The sequence below is a fragment of the Papio anubis genome, chromosome 20 (genome assembly GCF_008728515.1).
Source record: "Papio anubis isolate 15944 chromosome 20, Panubis1.0, whole genome shotgun sequence".
In the NCBI taxonomy this organism is placed as follows: Eukaryota; Metazoa; Chordata; class Mammalia; order Primates; family Cercopithecidae; genus Papio; species Papio anubis.
The window spans coordinates 35189537-35213725 of record NC_044995.1 but is presented as its reverse complement, the minus strand read 5'-3'; the positions used below and the strand labels follow the sequence as shown (position 1 = coordinate 35213725).

Here is a 24189-nt window from a genome sequence, read left to right as displayed (position 1 = left end):
CCAAGTAGCTGGGACTACAGGTGTGCACCACCACATATGGCTAAGTTTTTGTTTGTTTGTTTGTTTGTTTGTTTGTTTAATTTTTTGTAGAGATGGGATTTCGCCATGTTGCCCAGGTTGTCATGTTTTTTTCCAAAAGCACTATAGTTTTACATGTAAGTCCATGATCCATTTTGGGTTCATTCTTGTGTAAGGTGTGATCTTTAGGTCCAGGCTCGTGTGTTATTGTTGTTGTTGTTTTGAGACGGAGTCTCACTCTGTCACCCAGGCTGGAATGCTGTGACACAATCTCAGCTCACTGCAACCTCCACCTTTTGGGTTCAAGAGATTCTCCTTATTCAACCTCCCAAGCAGCTGAGATTACAGGCACACACAATCACATCTGGCTAACTGCGTACTTTTTTTTTTTTGAAACGGAGTCTCACTCTGTCACCCATGCTGGAGTGCAATGGCGTGATCTTGGCTCACTGCAACCTCTGCCTCCCAGGTTCAAGTGATTCTCCTGCCTCAGCCTCCTGAGCAGCTGGGATTACAGGTGCGCATCACCATGCCCAGCTAATTTTTTGTATTTTTAGTAGAGACGGGGTTTCACCATGTTGGTCAGGCTGGTCTCAAACTCCTGACCTCGTAATCCACCTGCCTCAGCCTCCCAAAGTGCTGGGATTACAGGCGTGAGCCATCGCACCCAGCCAACTTTGTACTTTTAGTATTGATAAGTTTCATCGTGTTGGCCAGGCTGGTCTCAAACTCCTGATTTCAAATGATCCACCTTCCTCAGCCTCCCAAAGTTCTGGGATTACAGGCGTGAGCCACCACGACCAGCCAGCCTAACTTTGCTTGGTACCTGCGGTGCACATTCCTGTGTATTCATTCTCTGCGTGGTGGATGCCCCACCCTCACTGGCTCTGCCTGTCCCTAGCTGGGACATCGCTCTTCCTAAACCACAGTGCCCCCTTCCCCCGGGAAGGGCAGGGACTCACTTTGCAGTGGAACAGCCCCCACAGTGTGGGAAATGGGGAAGGCCAAAGTCCTGACCCAGCCAGCTGGCCACACCTTAGCAGGATGGGCACGGGGGACTCACCACTGGGACAGAAGAATGCGCTGTAGGTGTACGCCCGGGGAACTCCTTCGGCCTGAAACAAAGAAACAAGGAGAACTGAGTGCCGGGGCAGTGAGGCGGACGGTCAGCTCAGCAGAGCAGCTGGCTCTCCCACACTAATGACTTCAAGTCCAGGGCACGTAATTGTGCTTCCAGGGTTTACGTGGTATCAGCACAGTCACACCAAGATCACAGGTGCGTGGAGCAGGACAGGGCCACCCACTTCCCAGGCTCCAATGGGGAAACTGAGGCTGCTCCCCCTTGCTGGCCAAAAGAAACTCACCAACTGCTTCTAAACTTGTCATGGGGTTCACACCCGTCCCTTCCCGGCCACCCCCGTCCTCCCATCTCCCTCTGGGCAGGAGACATGATGAGGACAAATGAGGCCAGGTTCTGAGGCCTCATTTGACATCCACGAGCACGGTGAGAGGGGCTCCTCCATCTGCCAAGGACGGGGCTCGGTCCCACTGTCTGTCCACCACATCTCTTGTCTCCTGTCTCTTCCATCTGGGTTCTCACTTCTGCTTCTTCTATGGATGACCCCAAATACTAGAAGGCAGCTGTCTCAGTCTCTTAAAAAGGGATGCCCAGAATTTAACCCCCTACACCTTGCGGGGCTTGGTCTCACCAACATGGCCCCTATGGGGGCCCTTGGATCAGACCTCAAAGGGTTAACATGCGGCAGCTGCAGCCAGGTGGCCTGGCAGCTCCTTTCCCCATTAGGATGGTCAATTTTATTTATTTATTTATTTATTTAGAGACAGTCTCACTCTGTTGCCCAGGCTGGAGTGCAGTGGTATGATCTCAGTTCATTGAAACCTCTGCCTCCTGGGTTTAAGCAATTCTCATGCCTCAGCCTCCCAGGTAGCTGGGACTACCGGCACATGCTACCACACCAGGCTAATTTTTAATATTTTTAGTGGAGACGGGATTTTGCCAAGTTGGCCAGGCTAGCCTTGAACTCCTGACCTCAAGCAATCTGCTTGCCTCGGCCTCCCAAAGTGCTGGGATTACAGGTAGGAGCCACCAGGCCCAACCTAGGATAGTCAGTTCTAGGTGTCAACTGGACGGGGCTCCGGGATGCCCAGATAGCTGGTTAAACACTTTATCTGGGCTTGCCCAGGAAGTGCTTCCGCAAGAGATCAGCATTGGTGTTGGAGGACTGAGTAGGGCACACAGTCCTCTCCAATGTAAGTGGGCACCATTCAAGCTGTTGAGCTCCTCCTGATAGAACAAGACAGAGGAAGATTGGTTCCACTCTCTGCCCAAGTGCTTGAGCTGGGACATCGATCTTCTCCTGCTCCTGGTTCCCAGGCCTTCAGACCTGGGCTGGAATCTACACCATTGGTTCTCCAGCTCTCAGATCTTCTAGCTACACCACTGGCTTTCCTGGGTCTCTAGCTTGTTTTTGATTGTTTTCTTTGTTGTTGTTTTGTTTTGTTTTTTGTTTGTTTTGTTCTGTTTTCTTAGATGGAGTCTCACTCTGTTGCCCAGGCTGGAGTGCAAAGGCGCGATCTCGGTTCACTGCAACCTCCGCCTCCTGAGTTCAAGTGATCCTCCTGCCTCAGCCTCCCAAATAGCGGGGATTACAGGAACCCAACACCAGGCCCAGCTAATTTTTTTATTTTTAGTAGAGACAGGGTTTCACCATGTTGGCTAGGCTAGTCTCAAAACTCCTGACCTCAGGTGATCAGCCTGCCTCGGCCTCCCAAAGTGCTAGGATTACAGGCGTGAGCCACCACGCCTGGCCTCCTGGGTCTCTATCTTGCAGAGGACAGCTTGTAAACTTCTCGGCTTCCGTAAGTGCATGAGCCAGTACCTTATGATAAACCTGTTCTACAGATGTATGTGTGTGAGTGTGTGTGTGTAACAAATCTCATTCTATGTATGTGTGGGGTGGGGGGACTTCCGTTTCTCTGGTGAATCCTAATATAACCATTCCTGCTGACTGGCTTAGGGCCACTCACTCAACCTTTTGGGCTCCCATCTCATCATCTCTAAGTTGGGGATAAGGACCCCCAACCTCACACTGTGATGGGGTTATCATGCTTCAGAAGGGTTTTGCAGTCTTCTCAGTGCTACTGACCGTCAGTTCTTGTTATATTTTCTCATCCTTGCCTACTTTCATTCCAAAGCTCTCCTTGAAATTGTCATGTGTCTATACTGATGAGTCCAGGAGACGCTTGTCCCCACTCACATCCACTTCCTAGTAAACTTCTCAAGGTTGGTGCTGAGAGGCTGAGGACACCATCTCAGGCTACACCGAGCCATCCACCTGCCAGGATTTCATCTCACACCTGCTAGGCCCGATGTGGTACCCACGGGTCACTTGCTAAGCTAGGGGGCACCAGGGAAAGCCCCAGAAGCATTGCTTGGGCCTCAGTAACCGCCTGTCTACCAGCCTGGCCCCTTGTTGGGAAAGGGATTGGGAGCAGTGGGCAGGGCCAGGGCCAGGCCATTGTAACCCACAGTGGCTTCCTTCTTTCTTTTTTTCTTTTTTTCTTTTTTTTTTTTTGAGATGGAGTCTCACTCTGTCGCCCAGATTGGAGTCCAGTGGTGCAATCTCCGCTCATTGCAACCTCTGCCTCCCAGGTTCAAGCAATTCTCCTGCCTTAGCCTCCTGAGTAGCTGGGATTACAGGCACCCACCACCACGCCTGGCTAATTTTTTGTATAGTTTAGTAGAGACGGAGTTTCACCACGTTGGCCAGGCTGGTCTCAAACTCCTGGCCTCAGGCGATCCTCCTGCCTCGGCCTCCCAAAGTGCTGAGATTACAAGCATGAGCCACTGTGCCTGACCTCACGGTAGATTTTTAACAGCTGTATAATCCTAAAAACTGTGCATAACCCAAATGTCCACCATAGGTGAACGGATAAAGAAAATGTGGTCCATCCATCCAATGGAATATGATTGAGCCACAGAAGCAAGCACGGATCCATGCTGCACTGTGGATGAACCCTAAACACATTGTACTGAGTGAGAAAAGCCAGAGGCAAAAGGCTACATGCTGTATGATTCCACTGATACAAAATGTCCAATAGGCAAATTCACAGAGACAGAACCAGATCCATTCTGCTGGTGGCGAGTGATACAGTTTGGATTTGCGTCCCCGCCCAAATCTCATGTTGAATTGTAATCCTCAAGATTGGAAGAGGGGCCTGGTGGAAGGTGATTGGATCATGGGGGTAGATTTCCCCCTTGCTGTTCTCGTGATAATGAGTGAGTTCTCATGAGGTCTGGTTGTTTAAAACTGTGAAGCGGCCAGGCACAGTGGCTCACAACTGTAATCCCAGCACTTTGGGCGGCCGAGGTAAGCAGATCACGAAGTCAAGAGATCGAGACCATCCTGGCCAACATGGTGAAACCCCATCTCTACTAAAAATATAAAAATTATCTGGGCGTGGAGGCGGGTGCCTGGAATCCCAGCTATTCGAGAGGCTGAGGCAGGAGAATCACTTGAACCAGGGAGGCAGAGGTTGCAATGAGCTGAGATCATGCCACTGCACTCCAGCCTGGCGACAGAGCAAGAATTCGCCTCAAAACAACAACAACAAGAACAACAGCAACAAAACTGTGAAGCACCTCCCCCTTCCCTCCTCCTCCTGCTCTAGCCATGTAAGACACACCTGCGTCCCCTTCACCTCCTGCCACGATTGTAAGTTTCCTGAGTCCTCCCCAACCATGCTTCCTGTACAGCCTACAGAACTGTGAGCCAATTAAACCTCTTTTCTTTACTAATTATCCAGTCATGGCCGGGCACAGTGGCTCATGCCTGTAATCCCAGCACTTTGGGAGACCGAGGCAGGCAGGTCACCTGAGGTCAGGAGTTCAAGACCAGCCTGGCCAACATAGTGAAACCCCGTCTCTACTAAAAATATAAAAATTAGCCGGGTGTGGTGGTGCACGCCTGTAGTCCCAACTACTCAGGAGGCTGAGGCAGAAGAATCATTTGCACCTGGGAGGTGGAGGTTGCAGTGAGCTGAGATTGCGCCAGTACAGTCCAGCCTGGGTGGCAGAGTGAGACTCCATCGCAAAAACCAATAATAATATAAATTAATTAATTAATAAATAACCCAGTCTCAGGTATTTCTTTATAGCAATGTAAGAACCAACTGATACAACAATCATGCACTGTGCCTCTGGATGACCTTTGGCTGGGGCCCTGGGCACAAATTCAGGGGCTCCTCACGGTTGCTGGGTCCCAAGAAACCTCTGCTGACTCAGCTCACAGAGGACCCCAGAGCTGACTTCCTCAATGATGCCCATCTCTTCCACTCTGCCCCTCTGCCGTGGCTTGGGTCTGCTCCTTGAGTGTTAGCCCATCTCCGGCTGCACTTGTCCAACCTGGTTCCAATCTCCTTTGCCTCTATGCCCATTCTGGCTCGAGGCCAGATCTCAGAACATGGAGCTTACATGATGCAGAATACTAGCTCACAAGCTGCGGCTTTTCTGCAAGCCTTGCTGAATCTGTGCTTCATTCGCCTGGCCTCTCTGGATTGGCCTGCTCTGGGCATTTCATATAAATGGAGTCGTACACCATGTGGCCTTTTGTGTTTGACTTTTTTTTTTTTTTTGAGACAGGGTCTGGCTCTATGTGAGCTAAGAGTGCAGTGTCGAGAATCCCTCTGTGCTCCTGCAACCCCCACCTCCTGAACCAAAACGTCCTCCCTCCTCAGCCTCTCCTGAGGAGCTGGGACTACAGGTGTGTGCCACCATGCCCAGCTAATTTTTGCATTTTTAGTAGGGACAGGGTTTTGCCATGTTGCCCAGGCTGGTCTCGAACTCCTGACTTTAGATGATCCGCCCACCTTGACCTCCCAAAGTGCTGGGATTACAGGTGTGAGCAACCGTGCCTGGCCTGTGTCTGTCTTCTTTCACTCAGTATCACGTTTTCTAGGTTTATCCACGTTGTAGCATGGATCAGTGCTTCATTTTATTTATTTATTATTTATTCATTCATTCATTCATTCATTCATTTATTCATTCAGACAGGGTCTGGCTCTGTTTTCCAGGCTGGAGTATAGTGGCGTAATCATAGCTCACTGCAGCCTCCAACTCCTGGCTTCAAGCCATCCTCCTGCCTCAGCCTCCCAAAGCACGAGGATTACAGGTGTGAGCCACCACACCCGGCCCTTCACTCCATTTCACAGTTGAATAACATTCCATTGCATTGAGGAATTGCATTTCATCGACCCACATTCATTTCTCTAATTCATCAACTGATGGACATTTCCTAAAATAGGAAGTGTATCCCTGACTTTGGTATGGGATTTCCCAGCTGACTGTTATAAATGCCTGTATGACAACAGCACATGGGTCTTTAGTAGACAGGCCAGACACCATGAGAGGCTTTCCACTGACACTCTCATTTAACCATCCAGCGGTTCCATTCGAATCTGGGGCTGTCACTCCAGAGCCACTCCCTGGCTGGCCAAGCCTCGTATCACTCCAGTGAGGCCCGAATTATTCCTGCCTCCTCTTTGCTCCTTGGAATTTCAATGAAGTGAAATTCATGTGGAGATGACTGAAAGCTCTCAGCCTCCCAGCAGACATAGAGGATCGCAGTCCCCTTGCAGGCCAGCAGGGGAGCAAGACAGGGTGGTGTCCGTACTGCCTGCACCTGCCAAGCCATCCCCACCCTGGTACAGCACCCATGATGGGCCGTGCACAGGTGATGCTTCCCCACCGGCCCATGCATCCTATTCAGCTTCTTGCTCCTAAGTCCAGCTCAGTCAGTGGCACCCACAGCCCTCCAGTGGAGGAGGCAGGAGGAGCATTTTGCTGCTTTATCAAGCCACACATCCTGGTGCCTCTTGTTTCATAAATTGCTTTTCTAATTGTAGCTTCATCTTTTGCATCAACATTTCAAGTCTTCTGATGCCTATATCGTTCCCCAGAGCTGCCTGCAGAAAGCTGGACAAGTGGATACTGCAGGTGCAGAGATCATTCTGCGGCGTGGATGGGAGGAAAGGCTCCGGGGAAGGAGACCCTCAAGAGTCCCTCTGTGCGCATTGAGAAACCCCTTCCGCAAGGCGGGGAGGCAAAAACACCAGGCCTCCAGGTTCTGCAGCTCAGAGGGGCTCACTGCCTCCTTCTTGGACCTTAGGAGGGCAGGCTGTGGCCCAGGGAGGATGCCCTGGCTGGGCAAAGGGTGACCAGGGGTCTCTGCATTTCCCCATCAGGACCATCCCATCCTGCCGGCTCACAGAGATCTCGGTCCCCACCTGACAGCGCTCTTGTCCCCGAGGAATCCATCACATCGCATCAACGACACCACAGCGGTGACCTGTCCACTGTTACCGCTCCGGAGTTCTGCCCAGTGGGCACGTGACTCCTGGTGCTAACAGAAGCCACTTGTGTTCAGGGCCAGCAGGATCCCAGCAGGGAGGGAGAGCAGCTGTTTGCAGCTGGGCCTCTGGGGAATGTGAGACCCTTGGGGCTGCTTTTAGGGGCTGCTGTTGGTGCAGCACCAAACGGAGCCTCAGTAGGGCTCTGATGTGTCCAAGCAGCCAAGAAAAGATGAGGCATGGTGGCTACTGCATGCCCAGCCTTGAGACATCTGTGTGTGTCGTCTCTGGTCTCCTACCCCGTTTTATGAAGGTGAGCCCCTCTTGTCTTGCAGAGCGGGGCTGGAAAGCCAGGATGCTTCCCAAGATGATGGGTAAGTGGCCGATCCTGGATTCACAGCCAGGGGGTCTGTGAGATCCTGGCGCCTGCCCCTGCCCCCTGCAGCTCTGTGTCCTTCCTACACAGGCCATCCAAGGACAATGCCCCAAATGCTGAGTCATGGTGCTCACTAATGACAAATGCCTATGACAAGCACGAGATGAGGGACACGGTCTTCCTAAATAGTTCACCCAGGGGTCAGGGGGTACCTGCTGCAGCCCTTCAAGAGCCCCAGGCTGCTTCACCAAAGCCCACTCTGCACTTTAGGGAGGTATCGGACCACCGTGATCCTCCAACGAGGAAGGACCCCAAAATCCAGGCACCCCGAGCTCTCAAGCACAACCCGTGAAGGCTGCCCAGGCCCTGGCTCAGCCTCAGACCACACACTCCAGCTGGCCCCAGCTTCATGGCTGAAGAAATGAGGCCCTGGCCAAGCACCAGAGATGAGGACATCGCCTTACCTCAACCATCACACTGCGCCTGACGTGATCCACCCCGATGGGGACCCTCCTATCGGCGTGATTCTCCTCCGGGGGTTTGCTGGACCTCCCATCCCGGCAGCAATTTGTGTCTCCGTAAGCAAGAGCTTTGGCTGCAGAAATTGGAGGTCTTGGTCTCAGAACAGGTCCCCACCCAGGGTAGCGGCTGTCCCATCCCTATCCTCGTCCCAGGTGTGTGCGCGTGCATATGTGTGTGTGCGCATATGCGTGTGTATATGCAGATGTGTGCATGCACGCACGTGTGTATGTCTGCACATGTATGCATGTGTTTGAATGTACAGGCTCATGTGTGCATATGCATGCATTTGTGCATGTGTGTAAGAGTTTGTGCATATGCATGTGTGTGCATTTGTGTGTTTGTACAAATTTGTGTGTGCATATGGATGTATGTATTTGTACATGTATTTGTGTGTATATGCATGTGTGTGCATGTGTGTACGAGTTTGTATGTGAGTGTGTGTACATGTGTGCATGTGTTTGTACAGGTTTGCATGTGCAATGCATATCTGCACATGTGGGCATGTCTATGTGTATGGATTTGTGTGTGTGTATGCATGTCCACACATGCAGGCATGTGTGTGTGGATTTGTGTGTGTGTGTGCATGTCTACACATGTGGGCATGTGTGTGTGGATTTGTGTGTGTATGCAGGTCTACATATGTGGGTGCATGTGTGTTGATTTGTGTGTGTGTATGCATGTCTACACATGTGGGCGTGTATGTGTGTGGATTTGTGTGTGTATGCATGTCTACACATGTGGGCATGTGTCTGTGTGGACGGATTTGTGTGTGTGTATGCATGTCTGTATGTGTGTGTGCTACACTGGGTTGGCATCTTAAGAGCTCAGCTCCCCCAACAGGTGAGACCCCAGGGCCCACCTCCCCACTCCTCCTGGGCCCATTCCTTCTGTCCTGCTTGCCCCAGTTGCTGTCCCATTTTCCTTGAGACAGTCCTGACCTTACCTGCTGCCCCATCCAGCCCTCATCCCCAACTGGGGTCAATGCCAGGACCTTTTTGTGGCCTGGAGAGGGGGACACCCCCAGAACAGTGGGGTCCTCACCTGTGATGTTGTTGAGCCCCAGGTCACTGAAGGACAGAACGACCCAAACCGGCTCAGCCTCCCCAGGGGCCACACACATCTTCTTAGTCAGATGGCGTTTGCCAGGATGCCCAACAAACTGGATGCCCTTGGGAACCGAGAGCTTCATGTACACCTGCAGAGGGTGGCATTGGCTCATGATGCCTGGAATCCAGGCTCCCTCCCAGTGCCTCGAGGTCCAACACACATCCCACCACTCACTGCGCACACCAGACTTGTCAGCCTCTCCAAGAGCCATGCTCCCCCTGGGAAGGTCCCCTTTCCATTTCCGATCAGAATAAACTACTCTCTGCTGTCTGCTGCCCCACTTGGCCTTCTCATGCCCATCTGTCTTGCTGGGCACCCTCTCCCCCCCACAGCCCTCCATATCCCCACAGGTCCAGATCTCCCTTGGACTGAAGCTGCCATTTCCAGCCAGGGCTGCCTCTCCTGCATGTCTATCCACTCTGGGACTCCAGATGGATGCAACCTCTTCCACAGCAGGTCCACAGAGGGCCTCTCCTGACCCTCTCTCCAACTGTGCAGCTCCATGATGTCAGAGTACAGCTCTGTGTGTGCATGTGTGTGTGTGTATTCATGTGCATGTGTGTGCTGTGAATGCATGTGTCCCTGGGTGCACACCTGTGTGCATGTATGCAAGCACAGATTGCATACACATGTGCATGCATGCATGTACACACGTGTGCATCTACCGGGAGAAGGCATGTGGATATGCATTCGTGTGTGTGTATGGGCATGCTAGTTTCTGCATGCATGTGTGTGCCTATGGGTACAGAGGTGCTCTAGATGAGATCATCTAGGTTGCTTTTATGCTATAAGGGCTGAGTTGATTCGCTGTCACAGGGATTGTACAGTCAGCAAAGACTGAAATATTTCCTATCTGGCCCTTTACAGAGAAAGCTCCATGCTGTCATATATGATACCAGTCCAGGCACGCCCCTGCTAGGAGTCAGGGATGACGGCTCCATTTGCACCAAGTCCCTCTCACTCACACACATGCGTCCCCACCTCCTCCCCACCTGGCTTCGATGGTTGGTGAATCAGAGGCTGATCTCATCCCACTCCTGCCTCCCTGATAGCACAGATGACGCATCCTCCCCAAAACCCCCCAGGCTGAGCCCACACATCCCCACCTCCCTAACATTACAGAGGCTCTCGCCCTCCTAAATCCCTCAAGCCAACACTGTCCCACCCCTGCCTCCCTTATAGCACCAATGCAGTCCCAACTCCCCATTGAATGGAAGAAGGCTATATATTTGGGGGCTGAGTACCTCAGCACAGATGCCCATGTAGTTGTAGACACTGAGCGGGATCTTGACTTGCTCCCCACGGATGATGAGACGGGGGAGCGTGAAGTCCACAAAGAAGGGCTTGAAGGTCTTCAGCAGGGAGGGCTCGGCGATGCCTAAGCCCTGAGAGGTGGACAGGGCCGTGGCCTCACCCACCCAGCTAGTGATGGAGTCCGGGACCTTCACGCTGAGTGTCTCCTCACCAGATGGGTCACTGCGGAGAGACAGACAGCCATGATGGGGGGCCCTTCTCCAGGGCTATGCCCTGGGGGGTCAGGTGGGCATGGATGACCCAGGTTCCATGGCTCAGAGAAGCACCCTAGGAGCTTAGAAACAAGCATTGAAGGCATCACCAAAGTGGCAACAGGAAAAAATTGTCCCTCAGCCCTGACTCGAATAGAAAAGATGGGCTGGGCGCAGTGGCTCATGCCTGTAGTTCCAGCACTCTGGGAGACCGAGGTGGGAGACTGCCTGAGCCCAGGAGTTCCAGACCATCCTGGGCAACATGATGAGACCTTGTCTCTACAAAAAATTTAACAATTAGGTGGGTGTAGTGACATATGCCTGTAGTCCCAGCCACTCAGGAGGCTGAGGTGGGGGATTCACTTGAGCCCAGGTGGTCGAGGGCACAGTGAGCTGTGATCCCACCACCGCAGTCCAGTCTCGGCAACAGAGTGAGATCCCTGTCACATACACACAGAAAGATTATTGAAAGAAACAAAAAAAGACAAAAAAGATATAAGTAAATGAAAACATATCTCATGTTCATGGATCGGAAGACTTGTTAAAATGTCAAAACTGGCCAGGCGCAGTGGCTCACGCCTGTAATCCCAGCACTTCGGGAGGCCAAGGCAGGTGGATCACGAGGTCAGGAGATCGAGACCATCCTGGCTAACATGGTGAAACCCCGTCTCTACTAAAAATACAAAAAATTAGCTGGGTGTGGTGGTGGGCACCTGTAGTCCCAGCTACTCGGGAGGCTGAGGCAGGAGAATGGTGTGAACCCAGGGGTGGAGCCTGCAGTGAGCCGAGATCACGCCACTGTACTCCAGCCTGGGTGACGAGTAAGACTCCATCCCAAAAAAGAAAAAAAGAAAAAAAAATGTCAAAACTACCCAAAGTGATCTATAGATTCAATGGAACCCCATTCATAAACCCCAATGACTTTTAAATTTTATTTTATTTTGCAGAAATAGAAAACTCCACCTTGAGAGTTTACATGGATCTCAAAGGACTCTGGTGGCCAAAGAAAGAAACCAGAAGAATAAAGCTGGAGAGCTCACACTTCAAAACTTACCACAAAGCTACCATAATCAAATCAATGTGTTACTGGCATAAGGACAGACATACAGACTAATGGATTCAAATAGAGAGCCCAGGAATAAACCCTGACAACATAGTCAAATGATTTTCAACAAGGGCATCAAGATACTTTAGGGAAAAGACAATCTTTTTAACAAATACTGCTAGAAAGAGCAAACATCCATACGTGAAAGAATGAATTTGGACCTTACCTAACACCATATACAAAAATTAACTCAAAATGAATCCATGGCCTAAAAGTAAAAGGTAAAACTATAAAACTCTTAGAAGAAAACGGGGCAAAAGCTTCATGACATTGGGTTTGATGATGATTTCATGAATATGAAAACAAAGGCACAGGCAACAAAAAAAGAGTAGACAAGTTGGACTTCATGAAAACTGCAAAATTTTGAGCATCAAAAGACACTACCAAGGGCTGGCATGGTAGCTTACCCCTGTAATCCCAGCACTTCAGGAGGCCGAGGAAGGAGGATCACTTGAGCCCAGGAGTTTGAGACCAGCCTGGACAACACAGCAAGACCCTATGTCTACAAAAAATTTAAAAATTTAGCCAGGAGTAGTGGTGTGCACCTGTAGACCCAGCTACTTGGGAGGCTGAGGTTGGGGGATCACTTGAACACCTGGGTGACAGAGTGAGACCCTGTCTCAAAAAAAAAAAGGCACTATCAACAGAGTAAAAAGTCAACCCAATGAGAGAAAATATTTGGAAGTCATATATCTGATAATGAAATAATACCCAGAATATATAGAGAACTCCTGAAACTCAATAACAAAAACAGCAACATGATTCAAAAATGGGCAAATTACTTGAATAGACATTTATCCAAAGAAGACAGACAAATGACTGATAAATACATGAAAGATGGTCAACATCACTAATCATTAGGGAAATGCAAATAAAAACCACAATGAGATACACTTCATGTATTTAATTAGGATATTAAAAAAGAAAAGGAAAGAAAATAGGCTGGGCACGGTGGCTCGCGCCTGTAATCCCAGAACTTTGGGAAGCTGAAGTGGTTGGGTCACTTGAGGTCAGGAGTTTGAGACCAGTCTGGCCAACATGGTGAAACCATTAATCTCATCTAAAATTTTAGCCAGGTCAGGTCAGGGGAGCTAAAGAGGCAGGAAGAATTATGAACTCGGTGAGGTCAAAGTGAAACTGGATAAATTAAATATCTTTTTTGAGAGAGAAAAAGAGAGAGAGAGAGAGAGGAAGGGAGGGAGGAGGAAGGAGGAAGGAAGGGAGAAAGAAATAGAAGAAATAAGCATATAAGTGCTTGAGGATGTGGTAAGATGGAACCTAATTACACTGTTAGTAGAAATATCACTTGTACAGCTATAGTACAGAATTAGTCCTGGAGGGTTCCTTAAAGAGGCTGAACATAGAGAATGAACAAAGGGGTGGCTCCGTAATCACAAAATCTCAGCTGGGAGGCCAGAGGCAGGCAGATCATGAGGTCAGGAGATGGACCATCCGGCCAACATGGTGAAACATCTGAGAGTGTGGTGATGGTGGCGGCTGTAGTCTCAGCCTCGGGGAGGCTGGGGGCGGGAGAAAATGGCGTGGACAGGGAAGCAGTGGAGCCAAGATCCCCACCACACACTCCAGCCTGGGCAACAGAGCAAGACTCCATCTCACCAAAAAAAAAAAAAAAAAAAAATTTGCCAGGCATGGTAGTGCATGCCTGGAGTCCCAGCTACTTGGGAGGCTGAGGTAGGGGAATCACTCGAACCCTGGAGGCAGAAGTTGCAGTGAGCCAAGATTGTGCTACTGCACTCCAACCTGGTGACAGAGCGAGACTCCATCTCAAAAAAAAAAAAAAAAAAGGGAAGGAAATTCTGACATGGATTCTCCAACACAGATGAACCTTGGGGACATTATGTTCATTGAAATAAGCCAGTCACCAAAATGACAAATACTACAAGATTCCACTTATAGGAGGTCCCTAGAATAGTCAAGCTCAGAGACAGAAAGGGTTGTTGCCAAGGGCTGGGGGAAGGGAGAAGAGGGGAGTGTTTAGTGGGGACAGAGTGTCAGTTTTGTAAGAAGAAAGGAGTCACAGAGATGGGTGGTGGTGATGTTTGCACGATAACCTGAGTGTCCTTAATACCACTGAACTATACACTTAAAAATGGTTAAGATCGTAAATTTTATGTTGAGTATTTCACCATAATTTTTTAAACCAATTCATTTTTTCATCATTTTCCACTTTTGAGACAGGGTCTCAGTCTGTCGCCCAGGCTGGAGTGCAGTGGTATGATTTTGTGTCACTGCAGCCTCAATCTCCAGGGCTCAAGCGATCCTCTCACTTCAGCTTCCCAAGTAGCTGGGACCACAGGCATGTGCCACCACACCTGGCTAATTAAAAAAAGTTTTTTAGAGATGGGGCCTTGCTATGTTGCCCAGGGTGGTCTTGAACTCCTGGGCTCAAGCAATCCTCCCACCTCGGCCTCCCAAAGTGCTAGGATTACAGGTATAAGCCACCACACTCCACCTTTAAATGGGTGTGGCTTAAAAGAGAGTTGACCAGTCCTCTTTTGGGTCCAACAGGAGCCTCCTACTTGGTCTCAGATCTGTCTCCTCTAATTCATCCTTGCCTCAGCCAACAAGAGAGGAGAGAGAACTTCCCAAACCCTAAATCCCAAATCCCTGGCTCCATCCCTGGCTCTCCACACCTGCACCCTCAACCTCACCCCAGCACAGCCCACATGGTCTCATACTCCCTGCATCCTCCTCAGCTCCTTCCATCTCATTTCAACCATGTGGAAATCCACCAGCCTCTCCTACTTTGCAGTACTTGCTCATGCTGGCGCTTCTTCCCGGACACCCTTCCCTTTCTTGCTTATTCATATGGTGGGATTCAGCTTGGGCCCCACACTGGGGACCCTCTCTGGCTTTTCCAAAGGATTCCACCATCTTTCTCTGCCTCCCAAGCTCCGTGCCCAGCCTTCCAGGAGAAGACTACCCTACTGCACCATGATAGCTCTTTGGGCACCTGTCTACTCTAGCTACAATGAAAATGTTATGAGTGCTGGGACTCTGTCTGCCTTATTCAAGGGACTATCCTTAACATCAAAAACATCCGGGCCAGGAGCAGTGGCTCACACCTGTAATTCTAGCACATTGAAAGGCCAAGACAGGAAGATCACTTGAGGACAGGTGTTTCAGACCAGCCTGGGCAACATACAGAGACCCCATCTCTATGAATTTTTTTTTTTTTTTTTTAGACGGAATCTTGCTCTGTCACCCAGGCTGGAGTGCAGTGGCATAATTTCGGCTCACTGCAAGCTCTGCCTCCCGGGTTCACATCATTCTCCTGCCTCAGCCTCCTGAGTAGCTGGGACTACAGGCACCCACCACCACGCCTGGGTAAGTTTCTGTATTTTTAGTAGAGACAGGGTTTCACCGTGTTGGTCAGGACGGTCTAGATCTCCTGACCTCAAGATCCGCCCGCCTCAGCCTCCCAAAGTGCTGGGATTACAGGCGTGAGCCACCGCGCCCAGCCCTAATAAAAATAAATTGAAAATTTTTTTAACAATAAGAAAAGCTCACCAGACATCCAGAAATTACATACATTTGAATGATGATGGACAGATAGGCTGTCTTACAGCTGGGCCCCCAGAGCAAAACACAGTGACCTGAATGTGTTCCAATCAGCAGTCAGACCTTCCCAGGATGAGGACATACACATCCCCCAAAGCAACCTGAGGGGCCCCCAGCTGCATGCCTGGCTCTATCAAGCCCTTGCCACAGCACCTTGTGCCTGGAAGAAGGGCACGGCTCCAGCAGTCAGCCCACCTGTTGGCCCGGGCTGGACCAAGAGTCAGTTTTCATGCCAAACTGGTTTGCCAGGGCACACCACTGCCACTTTTTACTAGTGTCATTGGTGCTCTAACGCTGAGCATTGAAAGACAAAAAAGTCAATTGCATCCAGCAGAAAAGGGGTGCCTGCAATCCTGCTTCAAAGAGAACTAAACAGGGGGGAAAACTGCAAAAAGGAAATGTGTTGAGAAAGGCATCCTGTTTTTTGAGCAAGAGCTGTAGTCCCCCAAGGAGCAAGGAGTGGGGGTAGGTGGAGTCAAGTTCATGTTCCAGGGAACTGTAATCATTTTAATGAGCTCGTTATACAAACAGAGCAGTTAGAGTTACCCCAAGAGGGAGCTGCGAGAGGCACAAAGCCCTTGCATTTCATATTTCACAGGCAAACATCCAAATGTGCAGCGGGACTCAAGGCTGGTTTCATGGCTTGAAGTTTTATGTGTTAGAAAAAGATGCACAGTGTCTTACTCAGATGTTGGTATCAGGCCTGTCCGTCCCACCAGGGGCTCTCTGGGCCCGCCTGAGTGCCTTTCAGTCAACCGGCAAAGTCAGCACAGAAAAGAAATCTTACTGTACCTGATGTTGAGACAATACCAAATCCATGTTTCAGGGAAGAAAGTCCTTTTTCTCTTCTCTGTTCTACGAAAAGAAAAAAAGAAACGATTAAGGTTTCATGAACGTAACAAATCTTTTACGAATCTAGCAGCTTCGCATTCTATTTGATCAGATATAATGCGTTAATTTCTTTTTCCTGGAAGGGTTAACATGATACTTGATTGGGATATAACACATTAATTCTCTTACCTAGCAGGGTTAACAGTCTACTTGATTAGGACATAACTTGTTTTTTAAAAACTTTATTTTAGGTTCAGAAGTACATGTGCAGGTCCATTATATAGGTAAACGTGTGTCATGGGGGTTTGTTGTACAGATTATTTCATCACCCAGGTACTAACCCTAGTGCCCAATAGTTATGATTTCTGATCCTCTTTGTCTTCCCATCCCCCACCCTCAAGTAGACCCATCTCTTCCCCTCTTTGTGTCCATGTTTTCTCATCATTTAGCTCCCACTTATAAGTGAGAACATGCAGTATTTGGTTTTCTGTTCTTGCATTAGTTTGCTAAGGATAATGGCCTCCAGCTCCATCTGTGTTTCCACAAAAGACATGATCTGGTTCTTTTTTATGGCTGCATAGTATTCCATGGTATTTATGTACCACATTTTGTTTATCCAGTCTGTCATTGATGAGCATTTAGGTGGATTCCAGGTCTTTGCTATTGTAAATAGTGCTGCAATGAACATTTGTGTGCATATGTCTTTATGGCAGAATGATTTATATTCCTTTGAGTATATACCCAGTAATGGGATTGCTGGGTCAAATGGTAGTTCTGTTTTTAGCTATTTGAGGAATTGCCACACTGCTTTCCACAATGGTTGAACTAATTTACACTCCCATCAACTGTGCATAAGCATCCCCTTTTCTCCACAACCTCACCAACTTCTGTTATTTTTTTACTTTGTTTTTGAGATGGAGTTTCCTTCTTGTCACCCAGGCTGGAGTGCAATGGCGCAATCTCAGCTCACTGCAACCTCTGCCTCCCAGGTTCAAATGATTCTCCAGCCTCAGCCTCCCAAGTAGCTAGGATTAGAGGCACCTGCCACTACAACCAGCTAACTTTGTATTTTTAGTAGAGATGGGGTTTCACCACGTTGGTCAGGCTGGTCTTGAACTCCTGACCTCAGGTGATCCACCCACCTTGGCCTCACAAAATTCTGGATTACAGGCATGAGCCACCACACCCAGCTTATTTGTTGACTTTTTATTAATGGCCATTCTGACTGGCATGAGATGGCATCTTATTGTGGTTTTAATTTGCATTTCCCTTTTTTTTGAGACAGAGTCTCACTCTGTTGCCCAGGTTGGAGTGTAGTGATGCAATCTCTGCTCACTGCAACCTCCGCCTCCCAGGTTCAAGTGATTTTCATGCCTCAGCCTCCTGAATTACACCTGGAATTGCAGGTGTGCCTCCACACCTGGCTAATTTTTGTAGTTTTAATAGAAATGAGGTTTCATCATGTTGACCAGGCTGGTCTCAAACTCCCAACATCAGGTGATCCACCCACCTTGGCCTCCCAAAGTGCTGGGATTACAGGCGTGGGCCACCATGCCTGGCCTGATTTGCATTTCTCTAGTGTTCAGTGACATTGAGCGCTTTTTCATATGCTTGTTGGCTGCATGTATATCATTTGAGCTCTGAGAATGGACAGACTGCCTCCTCAAGTGCGTCCCTGACCCTTGTGTAGCCTAACTGGGAGACACCTCCCAGTAGGGGCTGACAGACACCTCATACAGGCAGGTGCCCCTCTGGGACGAAGCTTCCAGAGGAAGGATCAGGTAGCAATATGTGCTGTTCTGCAATATTTGCTGTTCTGCAGCCTCCACTGTGATACACAGGCAAATAGGATCTGGAGTGGACCTCCACCAAACTCCAACAGACCTGCAGCTGAGGGACTTGACTGTTAGTAGGAAAACTAACAAACAGAAAGGAATAGCATCAATATCAACAAAAAGGACATCTACACCAAAACCCCATCTGTAGGTCACCAACATCAAAGACCAAAGGCAGATAAAACCACAAAGATGGGGAGAAACCAGAACAGAAAAGCTGATAATTCTAAAAACCTGAGTGCCTCTTCTCCTCCAAAGGATCGCAGCTTCTTGCCAGCAATGCAACAAAGCTGGATGGAGAATGACTTTGACGAATTGACAGAAGTAGGTTTCAGAAGGTCGGTAATAAGAAACTTCTCTGAGCTAAAGAAGCATGTTCAAACCCATTGCAAAGAAGTTTAAAAACCTTGAAAAAATGTTAGACGAATGGCTAACTAGAATAAACAGTGTAGAGAAGACCTTAAATGACCTGATGGAGCTGAAACCCATGGCACAAGAACTTTGTGATGCAGGCACAAGCTTCAATAGCCAATTCGATCAAGTGGAAGAAAGGGTATCAGTGCTTGAAGATCAAATTAATGAAATAAAGCAAAAAGACAAGGTTAGAGAAAAAAGAGTAAAAAGAAATGAACAAAGCCATCAAGAAATATGGGACTATGTGAAAAGACCAAATCTACATTTGATAGGTGTACCTGAAAGTGATGGGGAGAATGGAACCAAGTTGGAAAACACTCTTCAGGATATTATCCAGGAGAACTTCCCCAACCTAGCAAAGCAGGCCAATATTCAAATTCAGGAAATACAGAGACCACCACAAAGACACTCTTTGAGAAGAGCAACCCCAAGACACGTAATTGTCAGATTCACCAACGTTGAAATGAAGGAAAAAATGTTAAGAGCAGCCAGAGAGAAAGGTCAGGTTAACCACAAAGGGAAGCCTATCAGACTAACAGCAGATCTCTTGGCAGAAACCCTACAAGCCAGAAGAGAGTAGGGGCCAATATTCAACATTCTTAAAGAAAAAAATTCTCAACCCAGAATTTCATATCCAGCCAAATTAAGCTTCATAAGTGAAGGAGAAATAAACTCCTTTATAGATAAGCAAATGCTGAGATATTTTGTCACCACCAGGCCTGCCTTTCAAGAGCTCCTGAAGGAAGGACTAAACATGGAAAGAAACAACCGGTACCAGCCACTGCAAAAACATGCCAGATTGTAAAGACCATCGATGCTAGGAAGAAACTGCATCAATTAATGAGCAAAATAACCAGCTAACATCATAATGACAGGATCAAATTCACATATAACAATATTAACCTTAAATGTAAATGGGCTAAATGCCCCAATTAAAAGACACAGACTGGCAAATTGGATAAAGAGTCAAGACCTATCAACGTGCTGTATTCAGGAGACCCATCTCACATGCAGAGTATAGACTCAAAATAAAGGGATGGAGGAAGATCTACCAAGCAAATGGAAAGCAAAAAAAAGGCAGGGGTTGCAATCCTAGTCTCTGATAAAACAGACTTTAAACCAACAAAGATCAAAAGAGACAAAGAAGGCCATTACATAATGGTAAAGGGATCAATTCAACAAGAAGAGCTAACTATCCTAAATATATATGCACCCAATACAGGAGCGCTCATATTCATAAAGCAAGTCCTTAGAGACCTATGAAGAGACTTAGACTCCCACACAATAATAATGGGAGACTGTAACACCCCACTGTCAATATTAGACAGATCAAAGAGACAGAAGGTTAACAAGGATATCCAGACTTAGCTCTGCACCAAGCAGACCTAACAGACATCTACAGAACTCTCCAACCCAAATCAATAGAATATACATTCTTCTCAGCACCACATTGCACTTATTCTAAAATTGGCCACATAATTGGAAGTAAAGCACTCCTCAGCAAATGTGAAAGAACAGAAATCACAACAAACTCTCTCTCAGACCACAGTGCAATCAAATTAGAACTCAGGATTAAGAAACTCACTCAAAACCACACAACTACATGGAAACTGAACAACCTGCTCCTGAATGACTACTGGGAAGATAACGGAATTAAGGCAGAAATAAAGATATTTTTTGAAACCAATGAGAACAAAGACACAACATACCAGAATCTCTGGGACACATTGAAAGCAGTGTGTACGGAGAAATTTATAGCACTAAAAGCCCACAAAAGAAAGCAGGAAAGATCTAAAATTGACACCCTAACATCACAATTAAAAGAACTAGAGAAGCAAGAGCCAACAAATTCAAAAAGCTAGCAGAGAGGCAAGAAATAAACTAAGATCAGAGCAAATTAGAAAGAGATAGAACCCACAAAACCATTAAAATCAATGAATCAGGGGCTGGTTTTGAAGAAAGATCAACAAAATTGATAGACCACTACTTAAGACTAATAAAAAGAAAGAAAGAAAGAATCAAATCGCGCAATAAAAATGATAAAGGGGATATCACCACTGATCCCACAGAAATACACAAACTACCATCAAGAATACTATAAACACCTCTCATTGAATAAAACTAAGACAATCCTAGAAGAAGAATGGATAAATACCTGGACACATACACCCTCCAAGACTAAACCAGGGAAGAAGTTGGATCTCTGAATAAGACCAATAACAGGTTCCTGAGAGGTGAGGCCAGTAGTGTGGCCTGCCAGCCAAAAGAGTCCAGGACCAGATGGATTCCACAGCCGAATTCCACCAGAAGTACAAGAGGAGCTGAGTACTATTCAGCTACAGAACTATTTCAATGCGATAGAAAGAGAATCCCTCCTAACTCATTTTATGAGGGCAGCATCATCCTGATACCAAAGCCTGGCAGAGACACAACAAAAAAAGAGAATTTTAGACCAATATCCTTGATGAACATCGATGCAAAAATCCTCAATAAAATACTGGCAAACCAAATCCAGCAGCACATCAAAAAGCTTATCCACCACGATCAAGTCGGCTTCATCTCTGGGATGCAAGGCTGGTTCAACGTACACAAATCAATAAATGAAATCCATCACATAAACAGAATGATTGACAAAAACTACATGATTATCTCAATAGATGCAGAAAAGGTCTTTGACAAAATTCAACAGCCTTCATGCTAAAAACTCTCAATAAACTAGGTATTGATGGAACATATCTCAAAATAATAAGGGCTATTTATGACAAACCCACAGCCAATATCATATTGAATGGGCAAAAACTGGAAGCATTCCCTCTGAAAACTGGCACAAGACAAAGATGCCCTGTCTGACCACTCCTATTCAACATAGTGTTGGAAGTTTTGGCCAGGGCAATCAGGCAAGAGAAAGAAATAAAGGGTATTCAGTTAGGAAAAGAGGAAGTCAAATTGTCCCTGTTTGCAGATGACATGATTGTATATTTAGAAAACCCCGTTGTCTCAGCCTAAAACCTCCTTAAGCTGATAAGCAACTTCAGCAAAGTCTCAGGATACAAAGTCAATGTGCAAAAATCACAAGTGTTCCTATACACCAATTAACAGACAAACAGAGAGCCAAATCATGAGTGAACTCCCATTCATAATTAACACAAAGAGAGTAAAATACCTAGGAATCCAACTTACAAGGGATGTGAAGGACCTCTTGAAGGAGAACTACAAACCACTGCTCAACGAAATAAAACAGGACACAAACAAATGAAAGAACATTCCATGCTCATGGATAGGAGGAATCAATATAATGAAAATGACCATACTTCCCAAGGTAATTTATAGATTCAACACCATCCCCATCAAGCTACTGATGACTTTTTGCACAGAATTGGAAAAAAGTACTTTAAAGTTCATATGGAACCAAAAAAGAGCCGGCATTGCCAAGACAATCCAAAGCAAAAAAAAACAAAAAACAAAAAACAAAGCAGGAGGCATCATGCTACCTGACTTCAAACTATACTACAAGGCTACAGTAACCAAAACAGCACGGTACTGGGGGACAGAGTGAGTGAGAATCCATCTCAAAAAAAAAAAAAAAAGGCTCTCTCACTCATTCTGCCATATGAGGATACAGCAAGAAGGTGGAAGCCACCATCAATGAAGTGGGAAGTGAGCCCTCACCAGACACCGAATATGCTGGTGCCCTGTTCTTGGACTTCCCAGCCCCAAGAACCATGTGAAATAAATTTCAGTTGTTTATAAGCCACCCAGTCTATGGTCTTCTGTTACAGCAGCCAGGAAGGACTAAGACAAGCCCTAAAACTCAATAGCATCAGGGTTAGAAAACCTTGCTCAATGTATAAGCCATTACCTGGGGGGGTTCCTGGAAGGAGCTGCTGCCACCAGGCTCCCTGTGTGGGGCTGGAAAGCGGGGACAGCCTCATCGGTGTAGAGGCCACCATCCTGCCGGTGGTTCAGGCTCACTCGGTCGGTCATCACCACCAGTCCCGTTTCCTAGGCAACAGACAACACCCAAACCATTGGTGGGGAAGTGGATGCTGACAGCCCCCAGAAGCATAAGGGAATGAATCACCTTGCGGCCATTGTCCCAATATCACTTTTTGGCAGCTTTGGGGGCATCATTCTTTTTTTGTTTTTTTGGTTTTGTTTGTTTTTTGAGATGGAGTCTCACTCTGTTGCCCAGGCTGGAGTGCACTGGCACAATCTTGGCTCACTGCAAGCTCCACCTCCCAGGTGCACGCCATTCTCCTGCCTCAGCCTCCCGAGTAGCTGGGACTACAGGCGCCTGCCACCATGGGGGCATCATTCTTCTACTCTAGGTTTGGTGGCACAGGCTGGGGAGAACATGGGACCCAGTGACCATCCAGGGTGGAGAAGAAGAGAGAACAGCACATTTGAACTGTGGAACCAAATCAGATGGCCCAAACACAAAAGGCTGCATGTTGTATGATTCTGTTGAGATGAAACGCCCAGAACAGGCAAATCCACAGAGACAGAAAGCAGATTGACTGGTGACTGCCAGGGGCTGAGGGAGGGGAAATGGGAAGTGATTGCTACTAGGGACTGGGTTTCCTTTTGGGGGATGAAAACGTTCTGGAATTAGGTAGGAGTGGTGGTTGCACAGCACTGTGAATATAACAAATGCCACTGAATTTTAAATGGTGAGTTTTATGTTACATGAATTTCATCTCAATTAGAAAAATCATGACCAGATGCAGTGGCACATGCCTGTAATCCCAGCACTTTGGGAGGCCAAGGTGGGAGGATCACTTGAGGTCAGGAGTTCACGACCAGCCTGGCTAACATGGTGAAACTCCATCTCTGCTAAAAATATAAGAATTAGCCAGGCGTGGCGGCAGGCACCTGTAATCCCAGCTACTCTTGAGGCTGAGGCAGCAGAATCACTGGAACCCAGGAGGCTGAGGTTGCAGTGAGTCAAGATCACAGCACTGCATTCTAGCCTGGGCTAAATAGAGCAAGACTCCGTCTCAAAAGAAAATTAAAAAGAAAAGAAGAAAGGAAGGAGAAGGGGAAGGTGAACAGAAGGGAAGGGAAGGGAAGAAGGGAGGAAGGAAGGAAGGAAGGAAATCAGTTGGCACAGTACCTGACCCCAACCAAGGACCAACTGTGGGATGCAATGATCTCATTTATTAGTTATTAGTATTAGTATTAGTATTAGTAGAGACAGGGCCTCACTCTGTGGTTCAGACTGAGGTGCAGTGGTGCAATCATAGCTCACCACAGCCTCAAACTCCCAGGCTCAAGCGATCCTCCCACCTCAGCCTCTTGAGTAGCTGAGACTAGAGGCATGCACCACCATGCCCAGCTATGCAGTGACTCTTTTTATTATGTCCTCATCATTGTACTAATTACTGGGAGCAACTGGATTGAAAAGAAGACTCACTCTAGCCTGGGCTGACTTGGATTTGTGAATAAGAAATTTAAACCCAGTTCCTTTGACTCAAAGGTGTCACCTCTGACTTCCTGAAGCTGATAGGGACCTGGGGTTCAACCTGC

General features: G+C 47.7%; 1 protein-coding gene across 4 annotated transcripts in view; it reads right to left on the bottom strand.

Moving 5' to 3' along the window:
• Window positions 1-24189, bottom strand: part of CPAMD8 (C3 and PZP like alpha-2-macroglobulin domain containing 8) — a 118237-nt gene that overhangs the window by 37661 nt on the left and 56387 nt on the right. For all 4 annotated transcript variants that reach the window (XR_004180354.1, XM_031659787.1, XM_021930849.2 and 1 more), the window contains exons 18-23: window positions 22523-22665; window positions 16376-16438; window positions 10636-10867; window positions 9326-9479; window positions 8227-8357; window positions 1082-1133 (exon numbers count right to left, since the gene is read on the bottom strand). Coding sequence is in view for 3 of the 4 variants with exons in the window: in XM_031659787.1 (XP_031515647.1) it covers window positions 1082-1133; window positions 8227-8357; window positions 9326-9479; window positions 10636-10867; window positions 16376-16438; window positions 22523-22665 (775 nt within the window). In the remaining variant the exon portion in view is untranslated. The remainder of the gene's footprint in view (window positions 1-1081; window positions 1134-8226; window positions 8358-9325; window positions 9480-10635; window positions 10868-16375; window positions 16439-22522; window positions 22666-24189) is intronic.